At 43.2% G+C, this 13,859-nt stretch overlaps 1 protein-coding gene across 1 annotated transcript; it reads right to left on the bottom strand.

Moving 5' to 3' along the window:
* Window positions 1–2,435: 2,435 nt before the first annotated feature.
* Window positions 2,436–12,297, bottom strand: tmem268 (transmembrane protein 268; the record flags this gene model as incomplete). The annotated part of the gene is made up of 8 exons (XM_080527598.1): window positions 2,436–2,710; window positions 2,821–3,039; window positions 4,026–4,115; window positions 4,713–4,823; window positions 5,222–5,374; window positions 5,808–5,915; window positions 6,251–6,435; window positions 12,210–12,297. The coding sequence occupies 8 exons, from the start codon at window positions 12,295–12,297 to the stop codon at window positions 2,543–2,545; spliced, it is 1,122 nt and encodes a 373-aa protein (XP_080383724.1). The 3' UTR covers window positions 2,436–2,542.
* Window positions 12,298–13,859: the final 1,562 nt, after the last annotated feature.

Below are 13,859 nucleotides of genomic sequence, written 5' to 3' on the forward strand. Positions count from 1 at the left end.
AACTTTCAATGTTGTCGTAAAACAGTCCACCCATAGCATCCACTGCCCAGCAGTGCATGTCCATGGCACCTCTGTTTGGCTACAGTGTTGTCCCATCTATATACATACAAGCTATGCCTTTTGAACCATTACAAGTATCTTATTGGCCTCTGTTGTTTACTAATGACAACAGAAAGGGGTGGTCCTAGGTCCTAGAGCTGGCCTGTCAGATATCTGAGGTGTGTCGTCCTGGTCTGAGCTGGCATCTGTGCAGGATTGTGTTGGAACTTAAAACGAATGTCTCTGAGGAGAGAAGAGAAGAAGTAAATCAATGCCTATATGTATATTATTGTAGCACTTTTATTTCCTTAATTTATTTCCTCGACTACCCCAAAGCCCCCCCCCCCCCCCCCCCCCGCTATTAGAATTGCACCTTTTTCTTTACGTTCTTTTTTTTACCATCATTGGTGACATATCTCTTGCTTCTGTTTTTCCTCTATTGTTATTGATTCTGATGATAAAGCTATTTTTAAAATAATGCTTACGTTTTACTGAGATATTGAATATTGTATTGTATTAGGGTCAGGGTGTATGAAGTTTATTCTGCAAGTATTTATTATTGTTATTATTATTATTATTATTATTGTTCAGTGGTAATCACTTTTGCATTGGATTATCACTATTGTATTTATAATGTACATTGTATTGAATGAGTGAATCGATGAATATGCTCTTTTTTGATGACACAGTATTCTAGAAATATATATTAAAACAGCACAGAAAACGTAAGCACAGTGCTGTTGTCCGTAGTGCTGTTATACCTCTGGAATCTTCTGGAATGTGTGTGTACGGTTTAGACTCCTAGGATATAGTTTAAAATAGCTCTTAGCTGTGCCCCCACCCACACACACACACACACACCCTTGTTTTCTAAGGTGATTCCATGTCGTTACAGATCAACTTTGGCTGAACAAATGTACTGTAACTGCTTATCTACGGTGCAAGGTGATGATACCCTTCGTCTGAGCTTGTAAATGCTGTGGTTTGCTTGTTCAAAGAGGCTGCTAAACCGCCCATGTACCTGCTTCTCTTGAGGTGTATTACATTCGTGGATTCGTGGATGTTACACACGTTCGTTATGTTTGAATTCTGCTGTTGGAATAAAACAGACGTTTCTGGTTGTGACAAGACTGGGTGACAGTGATGTACTGTACATGTCTCTCTCCCCTTCCTCCCTCTCTCTCTCTCTCTCTCCCTCTTTCCTCTCTCTCTCTCCCCTTCCTCCCCCTCTCTCTCTCCCCTTCCTCCCTCTCTCTCCTTCTCTCTCTCCCCCCTTCCTCCCTCTCTCTCCCTCTCTCTCTCTCTCCCTCTCTCTCTCTCTCTCCCTCTCTCTGGCCTTTCCTCTGCCTTCATCTCTTAGATGCTATTTATAGTTGCCCCGGATTCCTCCATCCCTGTATCTCTTTCTCTCCCCCTGTCAGAACATGGACTATATCTCTCAACATCTACCCCTTAATCATTCATTACAAACGCAGGCTTTATGTTATTTCCATGTTACATAATTGTCCTATAATAGCATCAGCATGTATGTAGTATGGTTGCATCTACCACTTTCTTGTGTATGTTTCCATATATTTTTTTTCCAATATATATATTCAAATATATATTCAACTTCATCATAGTAAATATGTTACAAAAATATGTACTTCACTTACCATTGTTGGATCATCATGAAATCTATTGAACAACCTGACTCTCTCTGAGTGCACACTCAGAGAGAGAGAGAGAGGTTGGGAGACACTCAGAGAGAGAGAGAGAGAGAGAGAGAGAGAGAGAGAGAGAGAGAGAGAGAGAGAGAGAGAGAGAGAGAGAGAGGGAGAGAGGTTGGGAGACAGTCAGAGAGAGAGGGAGAGGTAGAGAGAGAGGTTGGGAGAAGGAGGGGGGGGACCAGGCCAGACTGTCTCTGCAGGATCACAGATGGTCATTTAGCCTCCCAAAGAGACCGCGTCTCTGAGACTGTTTAACTTGGACTCACACCCGGCGTGTGTCTCTGTTCCCTCCGCCTCCCTCCCTGCGTGGGTGTGTGTCGTCACGCAGCGCCCGGCGTTAGCGGGCCCATCCCCTCAGCGGACGCATCACTGTTGATAGATAACCACTGGTAATGAACTGGAGCTCTGCCACACACACACACACACACACACATGGCTGTCCTGTGCTGCAGAGCCCGACTGATTGATCATGACCACCTCTCTTCCGCTTCATTCTTCATCTTCATCATTCTTTGTTTTCAGGCACCTTTTTGGGCCATCACCAGTTTGCATCCCTGATTTTTGTAATGTGTTATGTCAAGAAGCAAAGTCTTTATCTAATCTCTATCACTGTTTCAATTATGACACACACAACTCTAAAAGAAGATAGACATTTAATGTTTGTACAAATAATTTACAACACGGTGGGTAATCGTGACATCATCATCATCGAGCGCCAATACAATATCATCACAATACAATATCCTACTACAGCAACATGGAAATCGGAATGATAACACTTTTACTTTACGCCCCTATTTTAGGATTTTGTTTTTGATATACTGACAGAGACAGAGGGACATGGTGGTGCAGTGACTCATCCTGGGGTGCAGGGGGCGGTGTGACGGACCGGGCAGCCTCTCACACACCAGCAGCTTCACATACGCAGCACTGTAGGTCAGTAGGAGCTGGTGTGCTTTGGCCTGAAAAACATTGATATCATTTGAACATTTTATAATAATGTCTTGCTAGTGTACTACTGTCGTTATATTTAAAAATGTATATAACTTGGGAGCATTTTATTTGTACAAACCTGAGCTGATAGTGTGTGATCTGGTACCAGGCTGTAGTTAGTGGTGAGCTTGGTGTCCTCCCTCTGGCTGGAGGAGGTACTGCGCCCTGGCTCCTCGTCATCCAGCAGTAGGGGCCTCTCCTCGTCTGTGTCCCCGTCGCCCCTCGAGTCCTCTGCGGGTTCAAAGGTCATGACCTCGGTCACCAAGACCAGGTGGGATATTCTGTTCTTCAGTTTCCTCTGGTAGAGAGCACATGAAAGTGAAAAAGCTGTGTTTGCGATGGTATGGTCATGGTCAGTACTCAAGTTGTGATGGTGGATTTTATCATATGGGGACAATGTTATCATCCCCACAGCGTCAGAGACTTGAGTGTCAGTGACTTGGTAAAAATGTCATTGCAGTATTTTACTCAATATGCGCAAACCTAAATGTTGAAATAGCAGTAATACCACGTTCATTGATAAAATTACATACGGGATGGAAAGGGGGGATGGCAGTTTTAGAAGGGGGATGATTTTCACTGTTTTTATTTCAGGGGGGATGCCATCCCCCCTCATCCCCCCTCAACTCAAGTGCTGGTCATGGTCATCATTGTCAAATGTGACAACTTCTAACAGTTCAATGGCTATTATATACACCATGTTTCCTCTCTGACAGGGTGAAGTCTCACCTCCTATTTGGGCTTGAAATCTTCCCTGTTATTTCAAATGATTACAGACTATGCTTTAGCCTTTATCAATACACTGGGATTTGTCTGTATTGATCGATGCATATTGTATCCAACACTCGAGTTGAGGGGGGGTGAGGGGCGATGGCATCCCCCTGGAAATAAAAACGGTAGAAATCATCCCCCTTCTAAAACTGCCATCCCCCCTTTCCATCCCTTATGTCATTTTATCAATGAACATGGTATTACTGCTATTTCAACATTTAGTTTTGCACATATTGAGTAAAATACTGTGGGCGAGGGGGGGGGCACGCACACATGCAATGACATTTTTACCAAGTTACTGACACTGAATCACTGACGCTGTGGGGATGCTAACATTGTCCTGATAAAATCCACCATTCCCCCTGATCTTCTTTTACAACTTGAGTACTGCTGATAGGGACAACTGAGCTAGAACAATCTTATATTCTGGTTCTGATAACAGCATGCGCCTGACAGCCTTTATCGGCAAACAACACTGACTGTGACAGTGACAGATGTAGATGATGTAGCTACCTGAAACTCATCTCCTGTAGAGCTCATTTCCTCTAGAGTTTCTGTCAAGTCCCTCAAACAGGGAGCCATATCCCAATACACGCAGAAGAGCTGAGAGAGAGACACAGAGAGGGAGAGACAGAGAGAGAGAGACAGAGAGACAGAGAGACAGAGAGACAGAGAGAGATAGAGAGAGAAAAAGAGAGAGATTAATTAAACCACTCAATCATGGATACATCATTAGTGTTCTGTGCCAAAAAGGAATGTGTATGTTGTTAATCACTTGAGAGAGCCAGCATTACAGATTCAGTCTTTTACCTTAGGTAACCTTGGTCATTTTTTATAATTTTTTGCTTATATCTTGTTGTTTTTTTATGTCCTATGCACCAACCCCACCATGTCAATTTCCTGTATCTGCAAATATACTTGGCAATAAAAAGGAATTCTGATTATGATTCTGAAAAAAAGTTGAACACTAAAATGTCTGTCCTTTGAGGATGAGGTGCCTATGGACAGGCTACAGTACAGTGGACTTCCCTGTGTCTGTCCAAATGTGCATACTGTATGTATTGCACATTTTTAAAATTATGTTAGTGTGCTTTCTGTCGTGCGGGTTTATGTGGATGTGTGACGCTGTCCTTTTAACCGAGCGGACAGTACGGGTTAAATAAAGGTGAAATAAAAATTTAAAAATTAAATAAAAAGTACCTGTAGGGTCCTAGTGCAGTGCTGCACCCAGTCGGCCACGCCCACAAGCAGCTTGTGTTCGCTCATCCTCTCGTTCACCTGGATGAGTCGCACGTCAATGTTCACATTTATCTGTAGAAAGACCAGGACAGGTTTTAGTTACATACAGGGTTCCCACACCTTCTGAAACATCAAATTCAACCACCTTTCAAGCACCTTTCAAGCACCTTTCAAGTAAACATTTTTTGCATATATGTTTTTTAGAGAGAGAGAGAGAGAGAGAGAGAGAGAGAGAGAGAGAGAGAGAGAGAGAGAGAGAGGGGAATTCAAGCACTTTCAATGACCCATGTCTATTTTCAAAAACTGTTAAGACCTTGATTTCTTTTTCTCAAATTCACGAACTTTCAAGGATTTCAAGGACCCGTGGTAACCCTGTACATAGGATTTGTTACTTTTTGTGTTTTTCACCACAAACATTTTCACCACAATCACCACAACAGTCAAATATTGGACTGAAAACCAAACTCAACCTCCTTGTTGCTGTAATGGAGGATGAGGATGATAACTGTCGTCAGGACGATAGAGACCAGGCTGACAGACAGGCAGAGGACCCAGTAGTCGCTGATGGAGAGATAGAGGTGAAGAGTGGAGTAGCTAGCACACCATATCACCACGTACAAGATCTGGAGAGGAGACAAATATACTGTTATGAACAAAGATTCAGAGAGAGAGATGAGGGAGAGGAGAATGTTAACTCACATGTCGGACTCCCTTAGGACTGGGATATATGAACATGACATAGATCGTAGTAGAACCACCACAATAAACTGGATTCTTGACAGGGTTCTTCTGAAACATCAAATTCAAGCACCTTTCAAGGACTTTCAAGACTCAATTCCCTCAAATTCAAGGACCCAACACGGCATAGTTTGAGACAGAACTAGTTGACGAGCTAAGTAAAACATGCACTTTCCTTCTACTTTTCCCATGTCTATTTTCCCAAAACTTTTAAGACCTTGATTTCTGTTTTCTCAAATTCACAAACTTTCAAGGATTTCAAGGACCCGTGGGAACCCTGTCTTGAGTTAGGAGTTAAACTAAGAGGGTGAGACCTACTGGTGCCAGGATGAAGTGGAACAGGGAGGAGTTGAAGAGCAGGGACCTCCTGACAGAAGGTACAGACAGAGCCGTCTCCAGAGGCGTCTCCAGGTCTGACACAGGAATCTCCATGGAGAGAAACACACAAAGCACCAAAGGGTAAATATAAAGAATTGTATTTGAAAGGTGATTTGCAATGTATGATATAAAGAATCAGAATCAGAATCGGAATGCTTTTATTACATCATTACATTTACATTTTTGGCATTTAGCAGACGCCTTATTGCAAAGTGACATATACATTTGACTAAGCAAGTGAATCATCAATTCACCAGTTCTAGCAGGAAGAGTGATCTAGCAAAAAAAGTCTGGTGTGTGTGTGTGTGTGTGTGTGTATGTGTGCGTGTGCGTGCGTGCGTGTGTGTATGTGTGCGTGTGCGCGTGCGTGCGTGTGCACTGACCTGGAAGCCATCCCTCTCCAGCAGAGCCCTGCAGAGAGACAGATCAAACCTGGGGTGCAGCATGGAGGAGCTGGGCACTGCCATCACACACTGACCTGAGATAGAGGGAGGGGGGGGGGGGGGGGTGCCATCACACACTGACCTGAGATAGAGGGAGAGGGAGGGGGGTGCCATCAGACACTGACCTGAGATAGAGGGAGGGGGAGGGGAGGGGGTGCACTCAGGGTTCGAGTTATGTGGGAGCCAATGGGAGCTGAGCTCCCATAAGGAAGGTCTGAGCTCCCATGAAAGCAGTAAAATCATACATCTGTGGGGGTCGCTAATAATACATTACCACAACCATTATTTGATCAAAAATGTCAATGTAATGAGTATTATTTATATTTATTTATATGATAAATATTCTAAAATAAACACATTTTCCAAAAGAACTACATGCACCAGCATTAATCTCCTGTGAATGACAGTATGCCTTTGACTGCCTGCACTTTACCACCAAGACACTATGGGGCGAAGTAGAATATTGTGCAACAGCAGAATATGATCGTTGAGAGCTTGCGAACGTGAAAACACGATTATTGAGAAGAAAACATTCAGTAGCTAGCTATCATGCCGCCCCAAAAAAGGCCACTGCTGCCGACCGAGTCGACAAGCCTGGAAAGTTTCGTGTTTTCATCCAAGAAACCAAACTTGAATTCAGCTGCACCTGTTATGACACCTAACGTTGAAACTGTTGAAATAGCAGAGCTCAAACAAAACCAAGTGCTTCCGAAGAAAGTAGCAGAACTCACCTCCAGTATGTATAAGGAGACAGCTAGTTCGTTCAGGGCAGCCTATACTGTCGCTAAAGAAAGGATGCCTTATACAAAACTGAATCCAATTATGAAACTTAATGAGATTAATGGCGCGACAGTTGGCCCCTGCTCACCGATCCGATCATTCATGTGCCCAGATTGTAGAACACATTGCACAAGAGATGAAAAACTAATTAATTTCTAATGTCAAATCACTTGATTCCCGTAGTAGCATAACATTAGATGAAAGCACAATCCATGGACGAGCATACATGATTATTTATGTCAGGTGTGATGTCACTGGAAATGGAGATGTGGACAATGTGTCGTGCTAACAGGGAAAGTGAATGGACTGTATAGCAAAAACAACAAAATTATTGGCCGAGATACCCGTGACTATCGCTTATAGCTGTTGTTTCATGTGGTGCTGTTGATGTGGTGAAATGAGTAGCCTATGGCTAATTAAAACTTGTAAGTCCCAACGCTGTGTGTGGGCATGATTCGCGCGCGTGCATGAGAACATTTCGCACTGTTATTTTGGAGACCCCCACAAAGCTCAGCTTATAACTCGAACCCTGGGTGCACTGACCTGAGATAGAGGGAGGGGGAGGGGGTGCACTGACCTGCGATAGAGGGAGGGGGAGGGGAGGGGGTGCACTGACCTGCGATAGAGGGAGGGGGAGGGGAGGGGGTGCACTGACCTGCGATAGAGGGAGGGGGAAGGGAGGGGGTGCACTGACCTGAGATAGAGGGAGGGGGGGGGGGGGTGACAGTAACCCATTCTGACAGAGACAGACTTTCAGTGTGATACAAAAAAACGAGCTTGATATCGTCAGAAAACAGAGAGCAAATAAAAGTAAGAGTAAAGGAAAGAAAGAAGATGGGTGAGACAGGGACGTAGTGAAAGGAAGAGAAAATATAACTAATAATAATAATAATAACTTTTATTTGTATAGCGCTTTTCCTGCAAACGTTGCAGCTCAAAGTGCTCCAATCATTATATAATCATAATTTAATTATTTAGTCATTTAAAGGCAATATTAAAAAGATGGGTTTTTAGTCTTGACTTGAACATATTTGCTGAGGTTGCATCCCTAATGTAAACTGGCAGGTGCATTCCACAATCTGGGTGCATAAAATGAGAATGCAGCCTCACCCAATCTCTTCTTTTGTACATGTGGTACACAGAGAAAACCAGCGTCAGAAGACCTCTTGAGAGCTCTATGGGGCTGATATGCTAACACAAGGTCTTTCAGATATTCGTGTGCTGTGCCAGTGAGAGCTTTATAAACAAGCAGAAGGATCTTGAAATCTATTCAAGGAAGAGAAAGTCAGAGAAAATGACCAAGAGGTGAAAATATACCAAAGAACGAAATAAGAGAAGGAAAATAAAGGAAGGGAGTCACAAGACGAGACTTCTGCCTACCCCGGACACAGCACATACATACCCCAAGACACAGCACATACATACCCAGGACACAGCACATACATACCCAGGACACAGTACATACATACCCAGGACACAGCACATACATACCCAAGACACAACACAAGACATACCCCAAGACACAGCACATACATACCCAGGACACAGCACATACATACCCAGGACACAGCACATACATACCCAGGACACAGCACATACATACCCAAGACACAGCACATACATACCCAGGACACAGCACATACATACCCAAGACACAGCACATACATACCCAAGACACAGCACATACATACCCCAGGACACAGTACATACATACCCAAGACACAGTACATACATACCCCAAGACACAGCACATACATACCCAGGACACAGTACATACATACCCAGGACACAGTACATACATACCCAGGACACAGCACATACATACCCAGGACACAGTACATACATACCCAAGACACAGCACATACATACCCCAGGACACAGTACATACATACCCAAGACACAGTACATACATACCCAGGACACAGCACATACATACCCAGGACACAGTACATACATACCCAGGACACAGTACATACATACCCAGGACACAGCACATACATACCCAGGACACAGTACATACATACCCAGGACACAGTACATACATACCCAGGACACAGCACATACATACCCAAGACACAGCACATACATACCCCAAGACACAGCACATACATACCCAGGACACAGTACATACATACCCCAGGACACAGTACATACATACCCAAGACACAGTACATACATACCCCAAGACACAGCACATACATACCCAGGACACAGTACATACATACCCCAGGACACAGTACATACATACCCAAGACACAGCACATACATACCCCAGGACACAGTACATACATACCCAAGACACAGTACATACATACCCCAAGACACAGCACATACATACCCAGGACACAGTACATACATACCCAGGACACAGCACATACATACCCAGGACACAGTACATACATACCCAGGACACAGTACATACATACCATTACTCCATCTAGACAGTCTGCTGATCTCTGGCTGTGTGATGGCTTGTTTAGGCTGGACGTCGATGTTGCTTTCATCTGCTGTGTGAGGCAGCTTGTCCTCCATGGTGACGGTGATGACGAGACCCTGAGGTGACCATGAGCGTCGCACACAGTTGAATCAAAATCCCTGAAACCGTACGTCAGAGGAAACGGATCAGAGTAATCAAGGACCTCATCAGTATAAGTGCACTAAACTCGGCTACGGTCTAAGAAAAACTAAACAAAAATCCCCTCTGTAACCTCCCCCCCCCCCCCCCCCCCCCCCCCCGTGCAATACGAGAAACTACTGTGCAATAACCATGGGAAAAGTGCAATGTTCTATAACCGTGCAATATGTTTACATTCTTGTGTTAGGTTCATATACTGTATATAAGTTACTAGTTCATATGTTTATATGTTTATAAAAGTACACAGTTACATGCTAACACCCCCCTGTGAATAGGCCATATAGTGTATAGAAGTATAGAAGTTACATAATAGATACATTCTCAAAGGTCTACCGATCACTTATCCCCCTATTTCTATCCCCCCTATTTATGTCTTTATGTGTCATTCTTGTGTTTTATTATCTTAGGACTGTGTTTGTTTGTTAGCACCTAGGGTTTGCATTTAAATTTCGTTGTACCTGTTACAATGACAATAAAGATCATTATTGAAGTCTGTTACTGAAGAGGGCTAAGGCGTGGGCTGAATACAACATCCTTTCTCAAACGCTGTAGATTGTAAGATAAGATGCTACATAAGATGCTACATCACGTACACATAATGGGCTAGAAAAAAAAGATTGAATGAAATAATAAAAAAACAAGTTTTCCTAGACATAGCTTGCACTGTCACTCGATAGGAAATAGCACTAAACTAATGTTTTTGGAACTCCTAAAAGGCCTCTTCCTTTTCAGACTAAAAGCCACCATATTTGTCTGAAAATGTTAGGAAATGCCAGACTTTAGAACTTTAGAGTGGAAAGGCAGTTGGCAGTTGAACCCATGTCCACTTCTCCTTTTAGAACTACTGTGGTAGAGTTAAAGGAATAACAGTACTCATGTATGCTGTGTTACCACCAAGGTATTTAGGGCTTTAGCTCTACATCCTGTGCACACTATCTTGTGGGAGGCTTATCTATGATACTAGGCTGCACATTTGAAATGTTTCTGTTGGAAGAGGATAGGCAGTGGGCGACGACAAGATAGACATACTGCACCTCCACAGGGCCCGTCCTCAACGCATCACACACAGCAGAGCTATGGCCCTCCTTTCAACAGCTCAGAGACAGAGAGACAGAGAGAGAGAGAGAGAGCGGAACTAGAAAATAGAGGGAGTGAGAAGAGCCACAGAGACGAGACGAGAGACAGTTACACACTGTAACTTTCTGCTTCTCTCTCTGCTTCCTCTCTCTCTCATTTGCTTGCTAGCGAAGGAGGCATTTTAGCACAGACGTGTTAAAATGCTGTCTGCAACCGTGATGTCATATGTTTATCTGTTTCTCTCTCTCTCTCTCTCTCTCTCTCTCTCTCTCTCTCTCTCTCTCTCTCTCTCTCTCTCTCAAGCACACACTCAATCGGGCACACACTTTCTAATTCTCACTTCCTCTTTGCTGTGAATCATGTGACTCACATCTTATAGCCAACTTCAGTACCAGCTTCCCTGCACCTGTTCTACCCAAAATGCACTCCCCAAAGCACTCCCCCTGATGCTATGTACAATCCAAAGGTATAACAATTCAGTTTCACAGAATCAATTTGTTGTTCAATGACATGATTAAACACCTCCTACCCGCACTTGAGATGAGCAACCACCAAAGTTCCAAAGTTCCAGGATTTCAGTCATTCCCTATTCCTTCCTACAGCAGATGACTCATCCTCCCATCCTCCCACACTGTGATACCTCCAAAATAGCCCAAACAATCCTTACTTGTACTTTTTCCAACTTACTTATCCCTGACCCTAACCCTAACTAACTTCTCCTCCTTCTCTCTCTCTCTCTCTCCCTCGCTGTCTCTCTCTCTCCCTGTCTCTCTCTCACTTACTTACTTGTCCCTAACCCTAACCCTCACTAACTTCTCCTTCTCTCTCTCTCTCCCTCTCTCTCCCTCTCTCTCTCTCTCTCTCTCTCTCTCTCTCTCTTTCTCTCTCTCTCCCTCTCTCTCCCCCTCTCTCTCTCTCTCTCTCTCTCTCTCTCTCTCTCTCTCTCTCTCTCTCTCTCTCTCAGCTTGTGACTCAAGATCAGCCGGAGCACATGACTGGTATGTGGAATGTGGTATATGCTTCTCAGCCCAACAGAGCGATTTCATACAATGTGAGTGGATGAGAATCATGAGTCCAACTTTCCCAACAGTATCCAGAGTCCCCTTCTACAAACACGAGTATTGTTTTCATATGCAGCCCTATGACGTTTCTGGTTTGTCTTGTTTTTGGAATGCTTAGCATGGCGTAGTAAATGTACCTACCAGCACAACCACAATCAAATAGTGAAAATACCACCATAAAGCTCGTCCTTAAAGAGGTACTGGAGCTAAAGAGTATCAAATGGGTTGAAAAGAAGCATCCGGAACACTCAAAAACTGTGCTTCTTGAATCTTTTCAGCCCAGACAACAAGATCATTCAAAGGCACTCACATATACAGTACATACAATCAAACCTTTATTCCTCACCTCCCTGGCTGTGGCTGTCGCAGGCCTGAGCTGGTCTGGGTGACGGTGAGATCAGCAGCTCATCTCTTATCTCAATGTCTTGGTTCATGTCTAACTCCTGCCTGAGAGCATGTGGGAGGCCATGTGAGGTCACAGAAACCAATCAATCACACACACACACACACACACACACACACACACAGACAGATATACACACACACACACACACACACATACACACACACACACACACACATACATACACACACACACACACACACACACACACACACACACAGACAAATATACACACAGACAAAGCAGTATTATTATGTCTTATATCATCTCATAATGGTTCTGAGTTTAAACAAATCTTATAGACATACAGTACAGGCCAAAAGTTTGGACACACCTTCTCATTCAATGTTTTTCCTTTATTTTCATGACTATTTACATTGTAGATTCTCACTGGCATCAAAACTATGAAAGAACACATGTGGAATGATGTACTTAACAAAAAAGTGTGAAATAACTCTAAATATGTCTTATATTTTAGATTCCTCAAAGTAGCCACCCTTTGCTTTTTTGTTGTTAATAAAATAAAATAAAATGTTGTTAATAAAATATATAATAATAATATTATATATATATAATAACATATTATTATTAACACATATTATATTAAATATTATTATTATATATTTTAACAACAAAAAAGCAAAGGGTGGCTACTTTGAGGAATCTAAAATATAAGACATATTTAGAGTTATTTCACACTTTAAATACATAATTCCTATGTGTTCATTCATAGTTTTGATGCCTTCAGTGAGAATCTACAATGTACCAAATAGTCATGGAAATAAAGGAAACGCATTGAATGAGAAGGTGTGTCCAAACTTTTGGCCTGTACTGTAGCCTACATACCATATGATATATTATACAAAGACATTATAACGCACCCGACATAGTGTAAAGTGTGTGCCTCGTAGAAAGTGATACAAAAAAGTTCCACATACCGTACACCTTTTGTTTGTATGATAATTTCTGGGCTTGATTGAGGGCAAAGTACAAATAAAATGTGATATTGTGACGCAGTGGTTTTATTGCCACCACATGCTTGTGTTTCACTGCATAGGCCACTGCTCAGGGAGACGCTGTCGCCATCTTCTGGAATAAAAGAGTATTACATGTGATTCACATCTGCAGATACATGATTTGGTTTGGTTCAAGTGTTTCTGATCAACTCTTCACGGGGCTGGCATGGGTTAGCTACCCGTGTTGGCAGGAGCCTTTCACTACACAGTGACTTGGTTCCACCCAACTATGGCTACGAAAAATTCAAAAGGAAAAACACCCCTAGAGTCTTTGAGAGCGGGGGCGGAAGATGACTCATCGGCGGATCACACGGTAACAGACCCTGGAACGGAAATGACAACGAATCAAATGAAGTAACAACACTGGCAGGACACAAGCTACAAAGCTGCATCTGTGGCTGGAAAAAGATAACATCAGAGAAGGGTCTCAAGATCCACCAGGGCAGGAAAAAGTGCCTAAGAGAGCTTAGCGAGGTGCCTCGCATTGACCACTACTTCCTCAGAGGTAGGGCAAATCAGTCGAGTGAAGCCCAGTGGCAGGATATTCACCACAGTCCACAGGGTATCAGAACCCCAG

Source organism: Nansenia antarctica, assembly GCF_963989245.1.
Source record: "Nansenia antarctica genome assembly, chromosome: 3".
Lineage (NCBI taxonomy): Eukaryota > Metazoa > Chordata > Actinopteri > Argentiniformes > Microstomatidae > Nansenia > Nansenia antarctica.